General features: G+C 43.9%; 1 protein-coding gene across 3 annotated transcripts in view; it reads right to left on the bottom strand.

Moving 5' to 3' along the window:
* TRAPPC9 (trafficking protein particle complex subunit 9) overlaps positions 1-25,117 on the bottom strand; it is an 811,376-nt gene that overhangs the window by 644,004 nt on the left and 142,255 nt on the right. For all 3 annotated transcript variants that reach the window (XM_075124917.1, XM_048841736.2, XM_048841734.2), the window contains exon 16: positions 1,321-1,473. In XM_075124917.1, the coding sequence (XP_074981018.1) occupies positions 1,321-1,473 (153 nt within the window). The remainder of the gene's footprint in view (positions 1-1,320; positions 1,474-25,117) is intronic.

Here is a 25,117-nt window from a genome sequence, read left to right as displayed (position 1 = left end):
ACCCTTGTTGCTCACACTTCTAAACTTAATCCAGAGAAACTCAGGTTTTTCTGCAGTTTCATACCGGAGCTCTGAGCAGTCATACTGCTCTCTTACATACAATGCAACTCCCCCACCTTTTCTGCCCTGCCTGTCCTTCCTGAACAGTTTATATCCATCCATGACAGTGCTCCAGTCATGTGAGTTATCCCACCAAGTCTCTGTTATTCCAATCACATCATAATTCCTTGACTGTGCCAGGATTTCCAGTTCTCCCTGCTTGTTTCCCAGGCTTCTTGCATTTGTGTATAGGCACTTGAGATAACGTGCTGTTTGTCCTGCTTTCTTAGTATGAGGCAGGAGCCCTCCCCTTCTGCGTTCTCCTGCTCGTGCTTCCTCCCGGTATCCCACGTCCCCACTTACCTCAGGGCTTTGTTCTCCTTCCCCCAGTGAACCTAGTTTAAAGCCCTCCTCACTAGGTTAGCCAGCCTGCTTCCAAAGATGCTCTTCCCTCTCTTCATTAGGTGGAGCCCATCTCCGCCTAGCACTCCTCCTCGGAACACCATCCCATGGTCAAAAAATCCAAATCCATGGTCACTCGGTTACAGATCTAAAAGTGGCAATTCTTCAACAAAAAACCTTCAAAAACAGACTCCAACAAGAGACTGGTGAACTGGAATTAATTTGCAAACTGGATACAATTAACTTAGGCTTGAATAGAGACTGGGAGCGGATGTGTTGTTACACAAAGTAAAACTATTTCCCCATGTTTATTCCCCCACTCCCCCCCCCCTTCCTCAGACGTTCTTGTCAACTGCTAGAAATGGCCCACCTTGATTATCACTACAAAAGGTTCCTCCCCCCCCACCCCCCCTCCGCTCTCCTGCTGGTAACAGCTCATCTTACCTGATCACTCTTGTTACAGTGTGTATGGTAACACCCATTGTTTCATGTTCTCTGTGTATATAAATCTCCCCCACTGTATTTTCCACTGCATGCATCCAATTAAGTGAGCTGTAGCTCATGAAAGCTTATGCTCAAATAAACTTGTTAGTCTCTAAGGTGCCACAAGTACTCCTTTTCTTTTTGCGGATACAGATTAACACTGCTGATACTCTGAAACCAGTTATAAAGTTGTAACTTCTTGAATCTCAAGGTCTGCTATCATTAAATAAGTATTGTCTGACCCCCATAGTGTCTAATCCCTCCTATAATTGTCCACAACTATGAGAATTTAAAATAGATAAAAATTTAAAATAATGCTTAAAAATAAACTGATATTAGCAATCAAATGGAAAACAAAATATAAATCACATTATGCCAAGCCTATTTGTAACTTACCATCACTGAGGTCTTGCAGAAGGTTTTCTTGACAGGAGAAGTCTAGCTTCACTTTAATGTTTACATTAAAGGTTGCAATCTTCCCAGGTTTTAGGGGAAACTGGGAGAGTGTGTCTTCTAGTTTCCAACTCAGGAACTCACCATACAGCTTTTCTATATTAAAAATGTATATATTATATATAAGCATATGCACAGTAAGCAGTAAGTTTTAAATTTAAAACCAACTAGTACCATATATGCTATATACCATGTGTAGTTTATTTCTTTTCATTTTCTGTTTAAATGTGTGAAAATATTTGGTATTAAAGCATGAAAAAATAAATTAATGCTGACAGGACTGAGCAGGGCTGATGACACCCTGTGAAAGAAAAACATGTTTACCCAGGAAAGCAAAATATAAACTTTATTGAAAAGAACAGCAATAAAAATAATTGGATGATTGACATCAAATTACAAGCAGCATAAAATATGTTTTTCCCTCTCTGAAGTGCAGCCTAAAAGTGAACTAAAGTAATCTCCATACAGTACTGAATCACAGTCGCCCCAACAAGGAAATAGGACACACTCAGCACCTCATCTTATCATGAACATATGACAAAACCAATCCCAAAGCTAAATCAGTCACTATTTCAAAGTGTCTGCAGTTTGGGGGTGGGGGGAGGGGGCTTTTTATTTGGGTTTTGGTTGGGTTGTTTGTTTGTTTTAACTGGAGGTTCTGCTTCATAATTAGAAATCAAAATACAGAGAAAGATGTTCATGCCACTTGCTGCAGCTGACCAATATTTAAAGCAGGGGTTCTTAACCTTTTTCCTTCTGTGTTCCCTTCCCCGCACAACCTATTATAAAAATTTCACAGCTCACCCATGCCACAACAACTGTTTTTCAGTAGATTAAAAGACAGGGCTAGTGAGTAGTAAGCAGAGTGATTCCCCAGGCCCCACACTGCTGGGGGCTACGCAAAGCTAAAGTGCTCAGGGCTGGCTTCAGCCATGCGTACCAGGGCTCAGAATTCAGGTTTCTGCCCTGGGCCCCAGTGAGTCTAATGCTGGCCCTGCTCTATGGTTTATTCTCGTAGACCCCTGACACCTGCTCACGGCTTCCCTTCCCCCCTCCCCCGGGGGGGTCCCGGAACCCTGATTAACAATCACCAATTTAGAGTACTTCAGGACTAGAATATTAGGGACACAAGTCAGGATTAATTTACACTGGAAGATATTTGTGGGGGGTTGTGCATAGCACTGGCAAACACCATGCACAGCTCTGAGCACTATTAGTTCCTCTCTTTCATAAGCATTAAACTGACATAGAAAATGATAGGGAAAAAAATGAATATATTTCATTATGTTTACTATAAATGTGGTATTGAGATAATTTATATGAATTTATTTTACGATCTCACTAGCAATTAATTATGTTCAAGTTTGGATAATTAGCAATAAACAATACCAAGTAAATGGATTTTTAAAATAAACAAACTACAATTCAGTTGGCCAACTACACAACAGAGGAACTAAATATGACATATTATGCCAATTATGTGCTATGCCAAGTGAGCTCTGAAGTTCGCCAAAATACTACAGTGATGATTTTTATTTCAGTTCATCCCTATTGGTATCCTTGACATGACAGGATGTGCTATTAAAATTCATATGGAAACATCAAAAACAAAGGGTACCGACGTAGCTGAACAGCTGTAGTGCAGATGCTCTATACTATACATTCTGGAGAGCTCTCCAGTTGGCATAATTACTCCACCTCCTGAAGCAGCAGTAGCTAAGTCAGCAGGAGAGCTTCTTCCACACCAGTGCTTAGGTCGGTGTCACTTACATCACTCAGGGGGATGGCATCCTTGAGCGACTTAAGTTATGCCGAAGTAAGCACTAGTGTGTATAAGTCCTGAGACAACTAAATTGATCTGGATGAATGGGTCTCCATATGGGAAAGACAATGTACATCTTCAATTTATGTAACTCAAAGAAAAATTTTATGAATTACTGTATAGATGGCATTTGACTCCAGTTAAGATCCCCACAGTTTTGCTCCTGGGGAGGCACCTTGTTTGAGGAATTGTGGGGAAAGAAGAACATACTCAGACATATGGTGGTTGTGTCCCGGAATTAGACAGTTTGGGGAGGAGATAATTAAACAGATTCATCTTATAAAAAAATACCAGCTTCCCAGAGATCCCCCAATCTGTTTACTTAATGCTCCAGGAAAGGATGTTCATTTTAAACAGAAAGACAATTTATTTATTTTGTAGTGGAAAAATGTGACTTCTCTTATGAAATTGTGGGCTAGTAAAATATGGACTGTCTTTGCAATGGAAAAGATGTCATACCAAGTACATACACAATAGAAGCTCCAAAGAGAGGATAAGTATTTATAGTACACTAAAAAGGGTGGCCAAATTTCTAAAGGAGGAGAGCTTCTTATCCAGCAAGACAAGTTCTTTGAATATTAACCTGATCCTGCATAAATAGTAAGTAATGTATGATATAATATGTTAATGTTTTACTGTAACTTTGCGTTAATAAGTGTCAATACTACACCAAAGGACATTAAGTACCCATTATCAAAACAATTAGTGACTTTATATAACTAGCTAAATATAATAAAAAAATTTATACATTAATAATTGCTGGAAGAAAATGTTAAGTATTAAAAATGTTACAGTAATATGCAGACTGACGTCTAGTGAACAACTTTCTCTCTTCTGATGTACTATTCAGAAACTGAACTGCGACGCAGATCTCAGCTCAACTCCTAATTCTGCCATTGACTCCTCGTGTGACCTTGGACAAACTATTTAGGGCTTATCGATACTGAAACCGTGTGCAGCAACCCAGGGTGTGAATCCATAGCAGTAGACAATGTATAGACACTAGTCTGCCAGGCAGTAAACCTCCATGTGGACCTGGCTACCATGCACTAAAAGTTTATGGTGCATTTTTGACACTGCCATTTCAAATAACAAGCAGTACGTTAAACTGCACTATTGTTTGGTAGCAGGGTTCATATGGAAACTTATTGCACAGCAGGCTAGTGTACTATACCCTGGCTTCTTGTGCACTAATGTAGACATACCGTTAATCTTTCAATGCCTCAGTTCCCCATCTATATATTCATTAATGTTTACAAGATGCTCACAGAAACTACAGTGATGAGCACCACAAAAAAGCATATAACTACATAAAACAAACAGTGATAGTTGACTGGGAGCATCTTCATAAGGAAAAGGTTACTTATTCATAATAGCACATACTGTAGCTACTGTACACTGTAAATCAGTAGTCACCAACCGGTTGATTGCAGTGACTAGTCGATCCTAGAGGATATCCCAGTCGATTGCAATCTCTGGAAGTGTAGCGTGGCTGCCGCTAAGGCAGGCTCCCCGCCTACCCTGGCCCCACGCTGGTCCCGGAAGCAGCCAGCGAGGCCCCGCAGCCGGACAGGGGTCTCCCGCCGTACACTGCTCCTGCCTGCAAACCCCACAGCTCCCACTGGCCGGGAGAGCTGTGGGGGCGATGCTTACAGAGGGGGGCAGCGCTCAGGCTGCAGGTGCGCGTTGGCCCCTTCCGGGAGCAGTGTGAGGCCAGGGTAGACAGGAAGCCTGCCTTAGCCTCACCACACCTGCCTCCAACCGGGAGCCGCCAGAGGTAAGTGCTGCCCAGCAGGAGGCCACACCCCAATCCTCAGCCCCCTCCTGGAAACAGCACCCCATGCCCCCTTCTGCACCCCAAACCTCCTCTTGAACCTGAAACCCCACCCTGAGCAACCTCCCAGAGCCAACACCTCAAACCCCCTCCTGCACCCCAAGCCCCAGACCCCTCCCAGAGCTACCACCCCATACCCCCCCCTGCACCCCAAACCCTGCCTCAGCCCTGATCCCCCTCCCAGATACAGCACCCTGTATCTCCTGCACCTCAATACTCTGCCCCAGCCCGGAGCCCCTTCCTTCACCCAAACTCCCTCCTTGAGCTTGCACCTCTCATGCACCCCAACCCCCTGCCCCAGACTCAGCCAAGAGCCTCCTCCCACACTGTGAACACCTTGGCCCCAGCCCAGAGCCTGAACCCCAACCCTCTACCCAGAGAAAGCAAGTAAGGGTGGGGGACAGCGAGCAATGGAGTGAGCAGGGTGGGGCCTCGGGGAAGGGGCACAGGGTAGATCCTGGGTTGCCCTTAGATTCAAAAAGTGATCTTGGGCATAAAAAAAAGTTGGAGATCACTGCTGTAAATGATTCCTCACAAGGGGTCAGTTCATCAAACATTTAACACTACTTTGCACAGTACAGGGACCAGAGAAAATAACGGATCTTTGCTTTACAGCACACCAGCCCACTATATTTAACAGACAAGGACAGTCTGGTGACCTTCAGAGTACTGGGTAAAGCCCGGCTTCTCTCAAGTTTCTGTACGAGGATGAGGGAAGGAGCTTTAATAGATAAATTTTAGATTTAAGGATCTCCCTTTCAAAGTAATTAATTCTGTATTGTTCTTAAAAATTTGGACATTCACACAGATACAACTCTGATCAATAAACTGAAAAATAAAAAATTCCTCCCCAATTCATTTCTGCCTGAGAAGCTACAACTCATTCCTCTTGGGCACCTCTCTTTTGTAGATAAGTACTCTTTTGCAGATAGCAAATATGTCCAACCTCCTGTCTTACCACTTCCCACATCAGCACAGTACCATGGATTGGAAGGAGGAAAGGAGTGAGGTATTACCAGGGAAAATTCCCTCCTAGTAATTTTGTTTGATCAAAGGTATCTCTTACTCCTTTTATGAATTCATTTGTGACGATATCACAATCCTGGTTTTCTACTGTTCTTTAGGGACAACAGCCAAAGTTTCAGACTCATATGAAGGAGGTGTAACAAGGGTGATGGACAGTTTCTGCCTCCTCTTTCCGATAAGTGGAGACAACAGCAAGATAAAAGGATTTTTTCTGTAAGATGAGTGAAGAGGAATAACGTGACAAATATGATCTCTGAACACTCAGCTGGATTAACAAGAAATTGCTTCTAAGATAGCTTCTCATTAAGATGTAGAGCATTATCTGCAAATGGACAAGATGAGCTCCCGCAGGACTTGAAGATATCTGGATGCTCCATGATGCCCATTGCCACAAGGACGCCACTTCTTGTAGGAAGCAGTGATAGGAAGGATCCCCAGTAAGCGTCTGAGGGGTGCCCCGTGTGGGGAAGAAAACAAGGAATTCAATAGAGTATCTGTGGTGCACCCAACCATCCATGGCGATATTGCCACAATTGTGGGCGAAGAGGGCAGGACGGCCCCCAAAGACAACTGGGGGGACCAGAGTGGTGACAGGGAGGGTTCATAGCACTCGACTTGTGAGTCAAAAGTGAGCCTTGGGCTGTTGGTGGATCAAGATGCAGGAGATGGTCATGGCAGGGGACGCAGCCTGGGGGCACTGTGGACAGTGTCGCTTCCGCAGGAATTCTTGTTGCCAGTGATAGTAGGGTGGATATTATGCATACTGCCAGGGATAGAAGGGATGTCGCTGCTGTTTGTGATGGGGTATGGATCCCAAGGGACCAGAGTTTCTCCCTCGAGTAGTTCAGGGAGTGAAGGGACTCATCTGCCTTGGTGGAGATGTGCTTCTCCTTATCAAAAGGGAGGTCCTGTTTTGTGGTTTTGACCTCCTGTGGGAAGCTGCTGGATTGTAGCCAAAGTTGCTGCGCATGACCACACATGTGGCGAGGCAATGGGAGTATGTATCCACAGTATCCATGGCTGCGCGGACCCTCATCCTGGCCACCAGGCAACCCTCCTCCAGGAGGGTGCAGAAGCACTGTCTCTTGTCCAACGAAGATTAACTAAGTACACTATACTAACAACTATTTACAGCTAACTGAAGAAGAAAAAAAACAAAGAAGAACTATATACAAATAGATGAAAATGGTCTTGCAGTCAAGCTATTATCATGAAGGAACAGGGATTCAGACTCTGGCCAGGAGGCGGTAAGAGGGAACTGAAGAGGCGTCGATCCACACAACCTAATATAACCTCACCTGAGACACAAGGCAAAACATGCGACACACGCGGGTCAACAGACTGCTACAAAAAAATCTTCCAGCTCCGGCACATTGCATGCAGGTGCACCAGAGTTTACAATACATAAAGGGACCACCACTAGAAGAAGAAAGGCTACTTACCTAGCAATTCTAGCTCTGAGTAGACTGTCAGTACAAATCCACACTCCTGTCCTTACTCATTTATTCAGTCTTATCTCAGATTTTGTTTATGTGTGTGTCTAGACCACATAGTGGGACAGGACTAACATTACCATAAAACTTCAACAACAGTAAAATGAAACCACCACTAATATTAAGCGCTTATCTACCAAGAAAAAAATTGACCAAAAAGAAAAAAAGATAGAGGGTTCCAAGTTCTCTTTCCACAGTAGTCACAAGAAACAGAAGTGGGGTTAAGGCAATGGCTCCTCATGAACTTGAGGAAACAAGTGTGCAGTTACAACAGCCAGAGGGTTCCAATCTCTGTTCTGAAAGAGTGGAACAGCTACACGGACAATATTCTGTTTAATACTTGTTCTCAGCTGAAAATTAATTTGCATCTTCTTGTATTTCACTGTCAATTTATTAATGCTGACATCTCATAGCTACTGTAGAATATAATTGACAGGAATTATTGTGTGTGTGTTTTAGAAGCAGATGGTTTGTTTGAAGAAATCTAATTCCAATGTGAAATGTATTACATCTAGGGATGAGAATATAAAAAGAATGACTTTTTTAATTTTTCACACCTACATGTGTTTTGCTTGATAATGGCTACAGTGTAGGACTGCTTTTCATATTAGACAAGCAAGGTGGATGAGGTAATATTGGACCAACTTCTGTTGGCGAGAGAGACAAGCTTTCAAGCTTACACAGAGCTCATCTTCCGGTCTGGGAAATGTACTCAAGACTGTCACAGTTAAATACAAGGTGGAACAGATTGTTAAGCATAAGTAGTTAACACATATGTCCAGGGACTATGCAAGGTGAAGTGGCCCGTTAACACCTCTCCAGTCATAGGGGGAAAGGGGCGGGGGGGGAGGAAGATGCGGTGAGGGTGTTAAGTGAGTTATAGATTTTTGTAATAACCCATAAATCCAGTATCTCTATTCAGTCCATGTATATTAGTATCTAGAAAAGTTATTAAATTAAGCTCTCAGGCTTGTTTTTTGAAGGTGTTGTGCAGGTTTTCTTTGAGGATGAGGACTGAGAGGTCAGATCCATATGGATTCCAGTATGGAGTGGTAGGTGACCACTAGCAGTGTGTTTATTAAAGTGTTTTATTTCTGTATTGAAGCAGTTTCTCTCAGAATATTTAGGTGGCCTGTTACATGATGTGACCTACTTCACTGGTAGAGTGTCATTGTTTGGTGAAGGCTATTTTAAGTGTTTTAAGGTGTATATCCTGGACTTTCTCCTCGGCACTTATTCTGTGGTAGAGTGCCTGGCTGTAGATAACAGATTTCTTTGTGTGTTTGGGGTGATTACTGGATCTGTGAAAGTAGGTGTGATGATCCATGGGTTCAGCCACCTGAGGACAGCCATCCAACAAAAACAAACCACAAAAAAAGCAGAACCAACTACAACTCCATAACCCTCACAAAGCCAGCCTGGGAGAACGAACCCACATGAAGTATCATCAAAAAATTACAACCCATACTTAATGGGGACCACATTCTGAAAGACATCTTTCCTGAACCACCTCTTCTGGCCCCAACCTCTCCAAGCCAGAAGCTCCCCATAGACCAGGACACTCCAACTCCAAGTGACACCAGACCCTGCCAGAACAACAGATGCAAAACCTGTAGACATATCTCCACTACTACAATGATCAATACCCCACTGCCCGCCCCACAACAACCTTTCAAAATCCATGGGTCCTATACATGCATATCACAACATGTGGTTGTGACACTCTTTATCTCGGGGGAACACCCAGCACCCCCATGTTCATCCTTATAATATGATTGTGTGGTATCCAATGCAAAGTTTGCCATGTCGGGTGTCTTCGGAAGGCTCATGATGCACTGAGCATTGTTGTTATAATATTATTATAGATTGTAATTTCACGTATATAGCTATGAGGTTGAAAATGTGTCCTCATGGCTTAAAACAAGCCCAGGCAAAACTCTCCAGAAACAGAGGGGCAGGTCACACCTCATCAGGGCACGTATAGGACATACCCAGCCCAGCTTCACAGAAACAAAGGACACTGGCAGCAACAAAAGATCTGTTGGACTCTCGAGTGAGTCACCCCTCTTCCCTTGATCAGTCAGGGACTACGATGAGGTAATGCTCACCTGACCCTTAAGTGGGGGGTGGGAGCAAAGCCAGGACGGAAGAAGAACATGATAAAAGGGAGAGACGTTTGCCACGCTCTTCCTCTCTCTTCCACCTCCATCTACAGACATCACCACCAAGCGACTGAAGCACTGATCAAAGGGGAGAGCCTGGCTGAAGGGCAACTAGCCAGCCTGTGGTAAGAAGCATCTAAGTTTGTAAGGACACTGAAAGCGTTAAGATCAGCTTAGAATGCATTTTGTTTTTATTTCATTTGACCAAAGCTGACTTGTTGTGCTTTGACTTATTATCACTTAAAATCTATCTTTGCAGAGACCCCCCTTGGGATAACAAGCCTGATTCCTAGGGTTGTGTCTCGGATGCTGGCTAGTATCATTCTGTTGCACAATCCAAGCAGCGGTAGCTGGGAGCAGCTTACATGCCAGAGGCTGTGCATGAACATCCCGGGAGTCGGGGTTCTCACAGCAGAGCAGGGTGAGACTGGCTCCCAGAGTCGAGGATTGGAGTCCTCGGTCACCGGTCCAGATAACACCAGGGGAACGTCCCATTGCTGTACCTCATCAAGTGCACTAAATGCCCCAACAACAACTTTGTTGGTGAAACCAATCATTATGCTCTCAAGTGAACTCACACAGAAAAATGTAAGAGACAAAAACACCCTTTTCACCTGTGCGTGAACACTTTTATATGTGACCTCTCCACTTTTAAAGGAGACTGCAAAACAAGAGAGAGTGGATTTATGGGTTATTACAACAATATATAACCCACTTAACACCCCCCACCGCAGCCTTTTTTTTCCACCTCCCCCTGTGACTGGAGAGGTATTAACAGGCTACTTCACCTGGATTGGTCCCTTGAAATACATGGTAACTACTTATGCTAAACAATATGTTCCACCTTGTAATTAGCTGACATTCTGAGCACTTTTCCCAGACCTAAAGAAGAGCTCTGTGTAAGTCCAATAAAAGATATTATCTCACCCACCTTGTGTCTCTAACATCCTGGGACCAACATGGCTACAACACCACTACTTTTCAGGTATCCCCAATAATGTCACAGCAGACCTAGTTACTGAACTTTGTGACTTTGTCCTCACCCACAACTATTTCATATTTGGGGACGATTTATACCTTCAAGTCAGCGGCACTGCTATACCGCATGGCCCCACAGTATGCCAACATTTTTATGGCTTACTTAGAACAACGCTTCCTCAGCTCTCGTCCCATAGTGCCCCTACTCTATTTGCGCTACATTGATGACATCATCATCATCTGGACCCATGGGAAGAAAATCTGAGGAATTCCGCCAGGATTTCAACAATTTCCACCCCATCATCAACCTCAGCCTGGACCAGTCCACACAAGAGATCCACTTCCTGGACATTACAGTGCAAATAAGCAATGGTCACATAAACACCACCCTATACCAGAAACCTACTAACCGCTAAACTTACCTACATGCCTCCAGCTTTCATTCAGACCACATCACATGATCTATGGGCTACAGCCAAGCCTTAAGATACAACTGCATTTGCTCCAATCCCTCAGACAGAGGCACACATCTACAGGATCTCTATCAAGCGTTCTTACAACTACAATACCCACCTGCTGAGTGAAGAAAGAGTGACAGAGCCAGAAGGGTACCCAGAAGTCACCTATTACAGGACAGGTCCAAAAAAAAGGAAGTAACAGAACGCCATTAGCAGTCACCTACAGCCTCCAACTAAAATCTCTCCAGCGCATCATCAAGGATCTACAACCTATCCTGAACGATGATCCCTCACTCTCAGACCTTGGGAGACAAGCCAGTCCTCGCTTACAGACAGCCCCCCCAACCTGAAGCAGATACTCACCAGCAACTACACACCACACAACAGAAACACTAACCCAGGAACCAATCCCTGCAACAAACCCCATTGCCAACTCTGTCCGCATATCTATTCAAGGGACACCATCATAGGACCTAACCACATCACCCACACCATCAGGGGCTCGTTCCCCTGCACATCTACCAATGTGATATTTGCCATCATGTGCCAGCAATGCTCCTCTGCCATGTACGCTGGCCAATCTGGACAGTCTCTGTGCACAAGAATAAATGGACACAAATCAGACATCAAGAATGGCACCGTTCAAAAACCAGTAGGAGAGCACTTCAATCTCCCTGGACACTCAATAACAGACTTAAAAGTGGCCATTCTTCAACAAAAAAACTTCAAAAACAGACTTCAACGAGCAATTGCAGAACTGGAATTAATTTGCAAACTTGACACCATCAAATTAGGCCTGAATAAAGACTGGGAGTGGCTGGGTCACAACAAAGTAATTTTCCCTCTGTTGATACTCACTCCTGCTTGTCAACTGTTGGGAATGTGCCACATCCACCCTGATTGAATTGGCCTTTTTAGCTCTCACCCCCCCACTTGGTAAGGCAACTCCCAACTTTTCATGTGCTGTATATTTATACCTGCCTACTGTATTTTCCACTCCATGCATCTGATGAAGTGGGTTATAGCCCACAAAAGTTTATGACCAAATAAATTTGTTAGTCTCTAAGATGCCACACGGATTCCTCGTTGTTTTTGCGGATACAGACTAAGACAGCTACCTGTCTGATACTTTTCATATGTTAGTCCTCCATCTACGAGAGTTAAACAAAATAATATTTGTTTTATATATGGGACTATTAAGACTTGCAAGGGAAATTGACTGCAATTAATTTAATGTCCCACAGAGATTCAAAACGAGATTTTATATAGCCTTTCTTAACCTAATGTCAGTAACACCAACAGACTTAGAGGTAAAAATAACACTCTCACACAATATTCTTTTTCCTCCATAAAAGATGGAAGAAAGTATATACAGAAAAATTATTGTTCTACATGTTACGGAAAAGTAGTTTCTGGCTTTTGCACCTAAGATATCAATTCAATAAAATGAGGGAATTTGCAAAATTAAGCCCATAATTTCTTTAAATCTTGACTTCAAAGAAAAAGTGATAACCTAAGGCATTAGGATGTATGCCCAACTCATGAAATCCAATTTGCCAGACTGCAGACAAAATACCAACTTTTAAACGTGTTAATTTATTGAATCAAACCAAAAATAATTTAAAAACATGCTGGAAACAATATTTACTCACAAGAAAATTTCCCTGAACAAGTTTACTGAAGATCCATTGTAACCAAGAGTAAGCTTTTGAGGTGGAATAGTCCATACCACTACACAAGAACTCAGAGCTTTTTGTGACGATGTCTCTCAGATGCCTAAGGCATACAAGACTATAAACCATCCAATGAAGTTTGGTAGGGCTAATGAGCGATAACAGGCACCATAGCAAAAGATCCAGATTAAGTGGGAGTCACTAGTGAAACAAGCTCAATATGTCATAAGAACTGTCATACTGCATCACACCTGTGGTTGACCTATTCTGATGTCATATATTTGACAGTTGCCAGAACTACATACTTCAAAGAATAGTACAGAAGTCTCCACAGTAATCTGCCCCAATGAAGGTGTCATTCCTGATCCCTAATAGTTAGAGATTGATTTGGTTTCACATCTCTTCCATTTCTCTCTTAGCATTAACTGTTAATAGGAATATATGAATTATCATACAGTAGAGGTCCTGAACAACTAAGATTGCCTGATGTAATGTGGCTTCTATATCACCTGCTTCCTTTTGTTGCCTGTCTTTCCCAAGAAATCTCTGAATTAAGGGGTGAAATGGGGCAGTGTACACATTTTGATTACCTCAGTCCCACAAGAAAGCAAATATGTATATAGCTGTTGAATTGAAGGCCCATTTACGATAAGTAAGCTTCACTCTCTGGGGCACAGTGATATAGCTAATACTTAGAGAACTTGGAAGGCAACAAAATGCTGAAAAGATTTATGCAAATTAGCTGCCATCTGCTCAGCCAACCTACAAATCCATTAGCCTTTCTTTACAGGTAAGAAATGACTTAAAGAGAATTTGATACATCACTGAAACATATACTGAAGTTTTCTGCCCTGAGCAACAAGCTCTGGCTGGCCTATCGGTTGATGTATGCAATTGTCACATCAGATCACGACATGCGAGCCCTTGGAGCAGGATTCTCAGAGATGTGCAGGACCAAAATAACAGTTTCAGCATATTAATAATGAGGAGACAAGAGCCTAGAATTTTAAGCATAGCAAATGTTTTCAGGTTCCTGACTTCAGACACTTTCACGGGTTCTGATATTTCAGAAAGTGCTGAGCACCCAGCCTCCAAAAAAAACAGGCACAGTTACAGAGTCTCAAGTTGGTCATCCAAAATCACCATCACTTTTGAAAATGTTCTGGCAGGTGTCTTGACACAAAATGGTCTCCACAGGGAAGAAGCCCCACTAGAATACCCACCATTGCAGAGACTAGCCATGACAAATTTCTTTGCCTCCTCACTCTCTGGTAGGTGGACCAGTATAGCAGTGGGCAAGACCTGAATTTTATATGTGGAACTGGAAAGGAGTGGTATTTGGGAAAATGTCTGCTAAGTGAGCTATAGTTTATAAAAACAGAATAAATTCCCATTGCAAAAAGATCTCTCCTGAAGAACTTCATTCTCTCTCTAACTGTATTGATAATTACATTTTTGAAGTTCAAGAAATTAAAATGGTTTAGCGGGCAGTGTATAAAATGTCAATCCACAGACAGTTTCTAAGCTTATGTTTAAATTTAAAATCCTCAATTTCAAATGAACAATACTTAACCCTGCAAATCTGGGTTTACAAGGAAAAACTGGCAGGTGCAACCTTCCACAATTCAGTAATTACAGTTTATATTGCATTTCATAGAATCATAGAATATCAGGGTCGGAAGGGACCTCAGGAGGTCATCTAGTCCAACCCCCTGCTCAAAGCAGGGCCAATCCCCAACTAAATCATCCCAGCCAAGGCTTTGTCAAGCCTGACCTTAAAAATATCTAAGGAAGGAGATTCCACTACCTCCCTAGGTAACGCATTCCAGTGTTTCACCACCCTCCTAGTGAAAAAGTTTTTCCTAATATCCAACCTAAATCTCCCCCACTGCAACTTGAGACCATTACTCCTCGTTCTGTCATCAGCTACCACTCAGAACAGTCTAGATCCATCCTCTTTGGAACCCCCTTTCAGGTAGCTGAAAGCAGCTATCAAATCCCCCCTCATTCGTCTCTTCTGCAGACTAAACAATCCCAGTTCCCTCAGCCTCTCCTCATAAGTCATGTGTTCCGGTCCCCTAATTATTTTTGTTGCCCTCCGCTGGACTCTCTCCAATTTATCCACATCCTTCTTGTAGTGTGGGGCCCAAAACTGGACACGGTACTCCAGAAAAGGCCTCACCAATGTCAAATAGAGGGGAACGATCATGTCCCTCGATCTGCTGGCAATGCCCGTACTTATACAGCCCAAAATGCCATTGGCCTTCTTGGCAACAAGGGCACACTGTTGACTCATAGCCAGCTTCTCGTCCACTGTCACCCCTAGGTCCTTTTCTGCAGAACTGCTGCCGAACCATTTGGTCCCTAGTCTGTAGCGGTGCATGGGATTCTTCCATCCTAAATCAGGACTCTGTACTTGTCCTTCTTGAACCTCATCAGATTTCTTTTGGCCCAATCCTCTCATTTGTCTAGGTCCCTCTGTATCTTATCCCTACCCTCCAGCGTATCTACCTCTCCTCCCAGTTTAGTGTCATCTGCGAACTTGCTAAGGGTGCAATCCACACCATCCTCCAGATCATTTATGAAGATATTGAACAAAACCGGCCCCAGGACCGACCCTTGGGGCACTCCACTTGATACCGGCTGCCAACTAGACATAGAGACATTGATCACTACCAGTTGAGCCCGACAATCTAGCCAACTTTCCCTCCCTTATCTTAAGTTTATTTGAAAAGCTGTTAAGAATCAGAATTATACTCATCTATGAACAAGAATTTAAATTTACAAGTAACGTTTAAAATTAAAAACTAGCATTAGTAAGAATCAGTCTGAAAAATGCTACATACCTTACAAGGTTAGAGAATCAATAGCTTCATGCAAGATCTTTGGTTAAAAATAGCTTCCATCTGAAAATCTAGGAAGGGGGATGGGCTTCAGAGCCCAAGCTCAAGCCTGAGATACAACTTCATAGAACAGCCTATACAGCTATTTTTACAACATTAATGGGAGCCCCGCTACCTCCAAGTTTGTCAACCCAGCTGTGCAGCTTCACTAAATAATGCTGTGTAGAAACACCCTTAAAGACTGAAGAGCGTATATAGTAAAACTCTCGCCACTACCATTGCATCCCATATAACAACTTCCTAGCTAGATTCAATTTTCTGATATTGTGCAAATAAATTAAGTCAAACAATGTTGCACTAACAAAAATGCAAAAATTAATTTAACATTTGTGCTCCAAATCTATTCTCTCTGAAGATCTGTCCTAAGACCTGTATATTGGTAAACTGTGCTACAAACCATTTCAAAGCTGACATTAAGGGAGCATGTACATGTCCGTTCCAGTACTCCAGAACCAAGGGCATAAGAAGTCTCCAATCCCTAACTGTCCCTCCATTACTCTGTCTCCTGGTGCATCCCTCCTTAAGTCTCTAAAGTGGAAGTGAAGACTGGTATTTATCTATAGAGCCAACATATTTAGTAAGCAGGACTTATTTTGGCAAGTAACCTTTCTCTCCTTTATGACATTGTGTCCACAAATCGCCACTGAGAGAGACGAGCTAGCAGTTACAATGTTCGGGGGAGGGCTAATCAGGGCTGTTAATTGAAAAGGGACTGAAGGATCCAGTCTGATCTGGACTCACACTGAGAAAATAATGTTTTGAAAAGGTATGACAAAGGATGTAACTGCTGCTCTCCACAGCTGGCACACTGAACAGGTTGATGCTCCAAACACTGCTTACCAACCCACCCGATAGAAAGTCGAAGTCCTTCTGGTATGGGAACTTCAGAAAGTACATGGCCTGCATATATACAAAACCTGATCTATTTCAATAGTCTCTGGACTGAAGGGTACTCATAATTACCTTAAGTTAATTTTTCCCTTCCCAAAATCAAAAGGAGGTAGTAAATAAGAGAAAGAGGAGATCATGCCTTTTTTCTTCCAGCGGGTCGGGAGAGGAGGAGAGAATATTCTGTAAAATGTGCTCATCTACCTGTTTGAAATCTAATCCATTAATCCATAATAAACCTGGATATAAGATTTATGATAATGATCCAAATCTCACTGCTTCTAAAAATATCTTAAGGCAGAGGAGGCTTTTAATATCTCATCTAGTAAGCATTCTGGCTGGTCTTCTTACAAGCGATTTTTCCTTTCTTTAAAAAAAAAGACATTAAGACCATTGATTACACTACAAGAGGACTGGGGTTTTCTGGGGGAAATCTCCAATAAACTCCTCTTAACTGTTGGTCCAGCTCTTAGCACACAGGTGGGCAAACTACGGCCCGTGGCACTGTCCTGCCCAACACCTGAGCTCCCAGCCGGGGAGACTAGTCCCCAGCCCCTCCTCTGCTGTCCCTCCTCCCCCGCAGCCTCAGCTCACCACGCGGGTAGTGCAGATTGCGCACGCCCACCTCCCAGACTTCCCAATAAGCCTGTCTTGCCCGCTCTGAGTGGCCTGGTAAGGGGGCAGGTGGAGGGATTGGATAAGGGACAGAAAGTCCCGGGGGTCAGTCAGGGGACGGGGTGGTTGGATGGGGCAGAGATTTGGGGGGGGGGGAGGAGTGCTCAGGAGACAGGGAGCAGGGGGGGTTGGCTGGGGGGGGGGGGGTCCGGGCAGGGGAAATGGCCAGGCTGTTTGCAGAGGCATAGCCTTCCCCACCCAGCCCTCCATATCTTTTCACCTGATGTGGCCCTCGGGCCAAAAAGTTTGGCTACCCATCTTAGCAGATGCAGTTTCCCAAAATCATGCCGTACGGGAGGCAAGAGCACAGTGGAACAGTCTCGTTTTGATTATCAAAACAGACTAAATGAGCATTGTTTCTTGGAGCTATGAACACAATTAACCTGGGTGAAATAAGCCACCTTTTTTCTCTGTCATATTAGAATATACTACTTAAGAAAAGAAACTAGTATATAGGTGAAAAAAATGGTAACTAACCTTTTGTAATTGTTGTTCTTCAAGATGTGTTGCTCATGTCCATGCAATGCTTGGTGCGTGCATGCTGTCTGCACAGTGCCGGAGATTTTTCCCTCAGAGGTATCCATAAGGCTGGCTCTAGCGCCCCCTGAGGCCATGGACATATGTGCTGGTATAAGGGGTGTTGCCAGCCCCGCACCCTCTCAGCTACTTCTTGCTGTTATCTCCAATGGAGGGGTAGGGCAGTGGGTCATGGAATGGACAAGACCACCACATCTTGAAGAACAGTTACAAAAGGTTAGTAACAATTTTTGCTTCTTCAAGTGCTTGCTCATGTCCATTCCATGCTAGGTGACTCACAAGCAGTACCCTTGGAGGTGGGCTTGGAGTTTATGGATGTGCTGACTGCAATACCACTCTTCCAAAGCTGGCATCGTCATGGGCCATTTGGGTGACAGCACAGTGGGACAGTAAGGTATGAACCGACGATCATGTTGCAGATGTCCTTGATTGGTACTTGTGTGAGGAATGCTGCTGATGAGCTCTGAGCTCTTGTGGAAAGAGTGGTTACAATGGCTGGAGGCAAAACCTTCACCTACTCATAGCAAGGCAGGATACAGGCAGTTATTCAGGACAAGATTCTTTGGGATGACAGTGGAAGGCCTCTCATTCTTTCCAATATTGCTACGAAGAGTTGTATAGACTTGCGGAAAGGCTTAGTCCTCTCAATATAGAAGTCTAGGGCTCGCCTAACATGTAATATATGGAGCAGACTCTCCTTGGCAGTCTTGTGAGGTTTCAGAAAAGAGCGGAAGAAAAATGTCCTGGTTCTTGTGGAATTGTGACACCACCTTTGGAAGGAAGGCCAGATGGGGGGTGCAGCTGGACCTTGTCCTTGAAAAATACGATATAAGGGGGTTCTGACATCAGGGTTTGGATCTCAGAGACCCTTCTGTGCGAGGTGACCACCACTAGAAAGTCGAACTTCCAAGTCAGAAGCAGTATGGAACAAGATGCTAACGGCTCGATGGGAGGTTCTGTGAGCATTGACAGGACCAGGTTTAAGTTCCATGGGGGAATCGGGTCATGAACCTGAGGGTAGAGTCTTTCCAGGATCTTGAAAAATATGATTGTCATCTCATGGGAGAATACTGATTTGCTCTCCACTGGACAGCCAAGATAGCTGTCAAGTGAACCTTAAAAGAGGTGGAGCAGATCATCCAGTACAGACTACAGAGAAGACTAGGATGGAGAAAGATTCCTCTCGGAGGCCTAACTAGTGAAGCGTTTGCACTTAGCTAAATAGTTAGTCCTGGTGGAATGCTTTCTGCTACCTAGCAAGACTTGCCAAGCCTGTTCTGAGCAGGCCTGTTCTTCAGGGTTCAGCCACACAGCAACCATGCTGTCAGGTGCAGGGAGGTTCAGTTCAGGTGAAGCAACCGACTGCGGTCTTGTGAAAGCGTGGTGGGAGCGCTAGAGGAGCTGCCACTGAGAGCTTCTCCCATCAACACAGCTACTGCCTTACAGGGAAGTGGATTAATTAAGCCGATAGGAGAGCTCTTGCCCACTGGGTTAGAGCCTTCTTTAAAACACTACAGCAGCGCTTATGCAGCGTTTTAAGTGTAGATGTGCCCACAGAAGTGCTGACAGGACATGCCGGTGAATAAACAACACACACGGGATGGACTTAAGTAGCAGGGGACAATACAGACCCTCCTCCCACTCTCACTTATCAGGTATTTAACTGGGCCCAGTGCAGGATTACAGGGTTCTCCCCATATACTCAGTAACCCAGGGTGGACGTGCCTAGGCCCAGCCCTAAGACTCAGCTCACTTTTCAATACCTTCTGCTTCCTCTGGCACAGGCCAGGGGAAGAGGTAAAAGCTCCAAGGTGCTAGGCGGTATACAAAAACAAAAAGATAGACTGTAAAGTCTTTGGGGTAGGGACTAAGCATAAAATGAGAACAAGGGGAGACAGACAGATGGGACTACAAGGGAACAGGACAATAATATTGGTCAGCATGATGGGCATTGGTCCAAGCATACCAGCAGCATAGCCATTCTCAAGCCTTAAACTGACATTGGATATTATGTATGGATTTTCCTCTATTAAAAGATTTTTTAAAAAAGGTTAATCTCAGTTGCTGAACATCAGGGAGGACCTAACCAGAAAACAAAGGTGTGTTGCTGTGATGCACCCAAAGCTGTGGACTCACTGGAGGATGTTACTGCAATTTAAAAATCGCCTGTTACAACAAGACAGAAATCAGAGAAGTGCAGGGCTGGAAGGGATCTCAAGAGGTCATCTAGTCCAAGTCCCCACATTCAGGCAGGATCAGTTATACCTAGACCATCTGTAACAGGTCTTTAATCTGTTCTGAAAAACATCCATTGAAGAAGATTCATCAACCACCCTTGGTAACGTATTCCAATACTTAACTATCCTGAGGCAATGTCTGCACTACAAAATTATATCAACCTAATTATTAAATCGCTTCCATGGCGCAAGCTTGGCTCCTTATGTTGGTGGTGCACATCCACACTGGAAGCGCTTGTATCAATTGTATTGTCAGAGCTGAGGCATTGTGGGACGGCTCCTGAAAGACGGTAACAGTCGACGTAAGCAACGCAGTGTCTACACTGACACTGCATCTACCTAATTACATTGACTGTATCTCTATGCCACTGGGGGAGGTGGTCTTACTAAATCAGCATAGAGAGGCACTTACACCATTACAGAATGAGCTCTCAAAAATGGATACTCTCATAAAGAACCAACCTTCCACACAAACTTCCTCGTGGCTGGATTTTACTAAAACTAGACAAGCCATTTACAACGCACACTTTGCTTCTCTACAAAAGAAAAAGGACACTAAACTTTCTAAACTACTACATGCTACAAGGGGCCACAGCAATGGTTCCCTCACCCCACCTAGCAATATTGTTAACCTATCCAACTATACTCTCAGCCCAGCAGAAGCAGCTGTTCTATCTCGGGGCCTCTCCTTCTGCCCCTCCACCCCCACGAACATGATACAGTTCTGTGGTGACCTAGAATCCTATTTTCGACGTCTCCGTCTCAAGGAATATTTCCAAAATACCTCTGAACAACATACTAATCCACAGAGGTCTCCCTGCCAACACTACAGAAAGAGGGATTCTAGATGGACTTCTCCTGAAGGTCGAAACAGCAGACTGGACTTCTACATAGAGTGCTTCCGCCGACGTGCACGGGCTGAAATTGTGGAAAAGCAGCATCACTTGCCCCATAACCTCAGCCATGCGGAACGCAATGCCATCCACAGCCTCAGAAACAACTCTGACATCATAATCAAAAAGGCTGACAAAGGAGGTGCTGTTGTCATCATGAATAGGTCGGAATATGAACAAGAGGCTGCTCGGCAGCTCTCCAACACGAGTTTCTACAAGCCATTACCCTATGATCCCACTGAGAGTTACCAAAAGCAACTACAGCATTTGCTCAAGAAACTTCCTGAAAAAGCACAAGATCAAATCCGCACAGACACACCCCTGGAACCCCGACCTGGGATATTCTATCTACTACCCAAGATCCATAAACCTGGAAATCCTGGGCGCCCCATCATCTCAGGCATTGGCACCCTGACAGCAGGATTGTCTGGCTATGTAGACTCCCTCCTCAGGCCCTACGCTACCAGCACTCCCAGCTACCTTCGAGACACCACTGACTTCCTGAGGAAACTTCAATCCATCGGTGATCTTCCTGATAACACCATCCTGGCCACTATGGATGTAGAAGCCCTCTACACCAACATTCCACACAAAGATGGACTACAAGCCGTCAAGAACACTATCCCCGATAATGTCACGGCTAACCTGGTGGCTGAACTTTTTGACTTTGTCCTTACCCATAACTATTTCACATTTGGGGACAATGTATACCTTCAGATCAGCGGCACTGCTATGGGTACCCGCATGGCCCCACAGTATGCCAACATTTTTATGGCTGATTTAGAACAACGCTTCCTCAGCTCTCGTCCCCTAAAGCCCCTACTCTACTTGCGCTATATTGATGACATCTTCATCATCTGGACCCATGGAAAAGAAGCCCTTGAGGAATTCCACCATGATTTCAACAATTTCCATCCCACCACCAACCTCAGCCTGGTCCAGTCCACACAAGAGATCCACTTCCTGGACACTACAGTGCTAATAAACAATGGCCACATAAACACCACCCTATACCGGAAACCTACTGACCGCTATTCCTACCTGCATGCCTCCAGCTTTCACCCTGACCACACCACACGATCCATCGTCTACAGCCAAGCTCTGCGATACAACCGCATTTGCTCCAACCCCTCAGACAGAGACAAACACCTACAAGATCTCTGTCAAGCTTTCTTACAACTACAATACCCACCTGCAGAAGTAAAGAAACAGATTGATAGAGCCAGAAGAGTTCCCAGAAGTTACCTACTACAGGACAGGCCTAACAAAGAAAATAACAGAACGCCACTAGCGGTCACCTTCAGCCCCCAACTAAAACCCCTCCAACGCATTATTAAGGATCTACAACCTATCCTAAAGGATGACCCAACACTCTCACAAGTCTTGGGAGACAGGCCAGTCCTTGCCTACAGACAGCCCCGCAACCTGAAGCAAATACTCACCAACAACCACATACCACACAACAGAACCACTAACCCAGGAACTTATCCTTGCAACAAAGCCCGTTGCCAATTGTGCCCACATATCTATTCAGGGGACACCATCACAGGGCCTAATAACATCAGCCACACTATCAGAGGCTCGTTCACCTGCACATCCACCAATGTGATATATGCCATCATGTGCCAGCAATGCCCCTCTGCCATGTACATTGGTCAAACTGGACAGTCTCTACGTAAAAGAATAAATGGACACAAATCAGATGTCAAGAATTATAACATTCATAAACCAGTCGGAGAACACTTCAATCTCTCTGGTCACGCAATCACAGACATGAAGGTCGCTATCTTAAAACAAAAAAACTTCAAATCCAGACTCCAGCGAGAAACTGCTGAATTGGAATTCATTTGCAAATTGGATACTATTAATTTAGGCTTAAATAGAGACTGGGAGTAGCTAAGTCATTATGCAAGGTAGCCTGTTTCCTCTTGTTTTTTCCTACCCCCCCCCCCCCAGATGTTCTGGTTTAACTTGGATTTAAACTTGGAGAGTGGTCAGTTTAGATGAGCTATTACCAGCAGGAGAGTGAGTTTGTGTGTGTATGGGGGTGGGGGGGGGGGTGAGAAAACCTTGATCTATGCAGGAAATAGCCCGACTTGATTATGTAAAGAGTTGTCACTTTGGATGGGCTAGCACCAGCAGGAGAGTGAATTTGTGTGGGGGGGTGGAGGGTGAGAAAACCTGGATTTGTGCTGGAAATGGCCCACCTGTTGATCATTTTAGATAAGCTATTACCAGCAGGACAGTGGGGTGGGAGGAGGTATTGTTTCATATTCTCTGTGTGTATATAAAGTCTGCTGCAGTTTCCACGGTAAACATCTGATGAAGTGAGCTGTAGCTCACGAAAGCTCATGCTCAAATAAATTGGTTAGTCTCTAAGGTGCCACAAGTACTCCTCTACTTACACCATTGGGAGCCAAATTTAAGTGACAATACTTCCGCAGCTAGTTCAATGCCACGCATCTTACAGCAACCTAACACTGTAGTGTAGACCAGGCCTTTGAAACACATTGGCTATAGGTCGGAATATTTGCTCACTACAATTAAAGTTCAGGAAAGAAGCACTACAGGGGTAATTCAAGGTGGCAAAAAAAATCATTTCCTGAATGAATGCATCACCTAAAGACATTACTGGGAATCACTGTCAAAATGCTCCTTCAAAGCCTCCCTGATTCCAATAGCCTCCCCCTGTGCCCTTGTATCTGGCTGCCCAAAATCAGCGGCCAGCTGATCAGCCTCAGCGGTCCACCCCTGGGAAAACTTTTCCCCCTTCAGTTCGGAAATATTATGTAGAGTAAAGCAGGCTGCGATGACCATTGGAATATTTTCCTCACTGAGGTCTAACCAGCCACATTGACCAAAGGCACATTCAGCGGTCATTTGACACTTGCTGAGTCTGCTGTTGAAGTGCACCTTGCTGCTGTCTAGGTCCCAGTATAAAGCTTCATGAGCCACGGGAGCAAGGGGTAGGTGGGTTCTCCCAGGATCACTATGGGAATTTTCACATCATCCATTGGAATCTTCTGGTCTGGAAAGAAAGTCCTAGCGTGCAGCTTTCTATACAGTCCAGTCTTCCGAAAGATACCTGCATCATGCACCTTCCCTGAACACCCAGCATTGATGTCAGTGAAACAGCCCCAGTAGATACTTGGAATACTACACACTGGAAATGAGTATCAGAAGCTCTCTCTTATGGTTATCAGAAGCTCTTTCTTATGGTTTAAATGCTTATGCTTAGTACGCTATAAATATTCCACTGTAGGAATGGCAAGCCTGGATATGTAAGAAAATAAAATTGACATCTGATGATTTTTCTTGCCTTAGTATCCAGGCGCATGTTTCCAACCCACCCTGTTTATGGAAACCCAAATTTCTAATTCAAAAGACATTAATCTGTTACGTTACACAAATTTTTAAGACACAGGTATAGTATTAGAACTACTATCATGTGCCTATCACAACTCTTGCAGTATCAAGATTGTAAGCTCTTTGGGTAGAGTTAATATTTTTATTATGTGTGTGTACACTGCATAACAATGTAGATGTCAATCCCAGATGGGGCCTGTAAATATTTTTATAGTACCCATTATAGTAATGACAAGATACTTTTCAGCTTTTTAATTCAATCTATGCAATCTCCCTGGGGACTCTCCGTACAGGCAGAGAGCCCCTCACAGATGATCGGCACGTCCTGTTTTCTGAAGCTGCAGAGAAGAGGCAATCCCAATGTAGAAATGGCAATCTTGGATACTCAGTAAAGAAAAATCAAATTTTATTTTCTCACTATGCAATTAAGAATGAACAAAAAATATAGTTGTGTATGTAATTTCCATTGCAAGAAAACACTAACTTGCTTTCATCTGATTCTACATTTAGTCTGTTAATATAATCTTCATAATGATGCCTTCACAGGCGGGTTAGAGTACAGAATCTTAGAAAAAAATACATGGAGACAGGAAAATTTATGCATGTATCCTATTCTTTCTTCATTTTCAATTATCCTTTTAATTCACAAAATAGTTTATTTTGTTCATTCTCATATTCTATCAATTGTTCTTTTCCACATTTTTTCCTGCTGCAGAAACTATGACTAGGATGGCAGCTGGGCATTTTTTCCCCCCTATTAAGTCTTTCAAGTAAGGAAACTTTAGGGTTAAAACA

This window comes from Caretta caretta, chromosome 2, assembly GCF_965140235.1.
Source record: "Caretta caretta isolate rCarCar2 chromosome 2, rCarCar1.hap1, whole genome shotgun sequence".
NCBI classification, from domain to species: Eukaryota; Metazoa; Chordata; order Testudines; family Cheloniidae; genus Caretta; species Caretta caretta.
The sequence above is the reverse complement of the archived record's forward strand: the minus strand, read 5'-3'. Positions and strand labels throughout refer to the sequence as shown.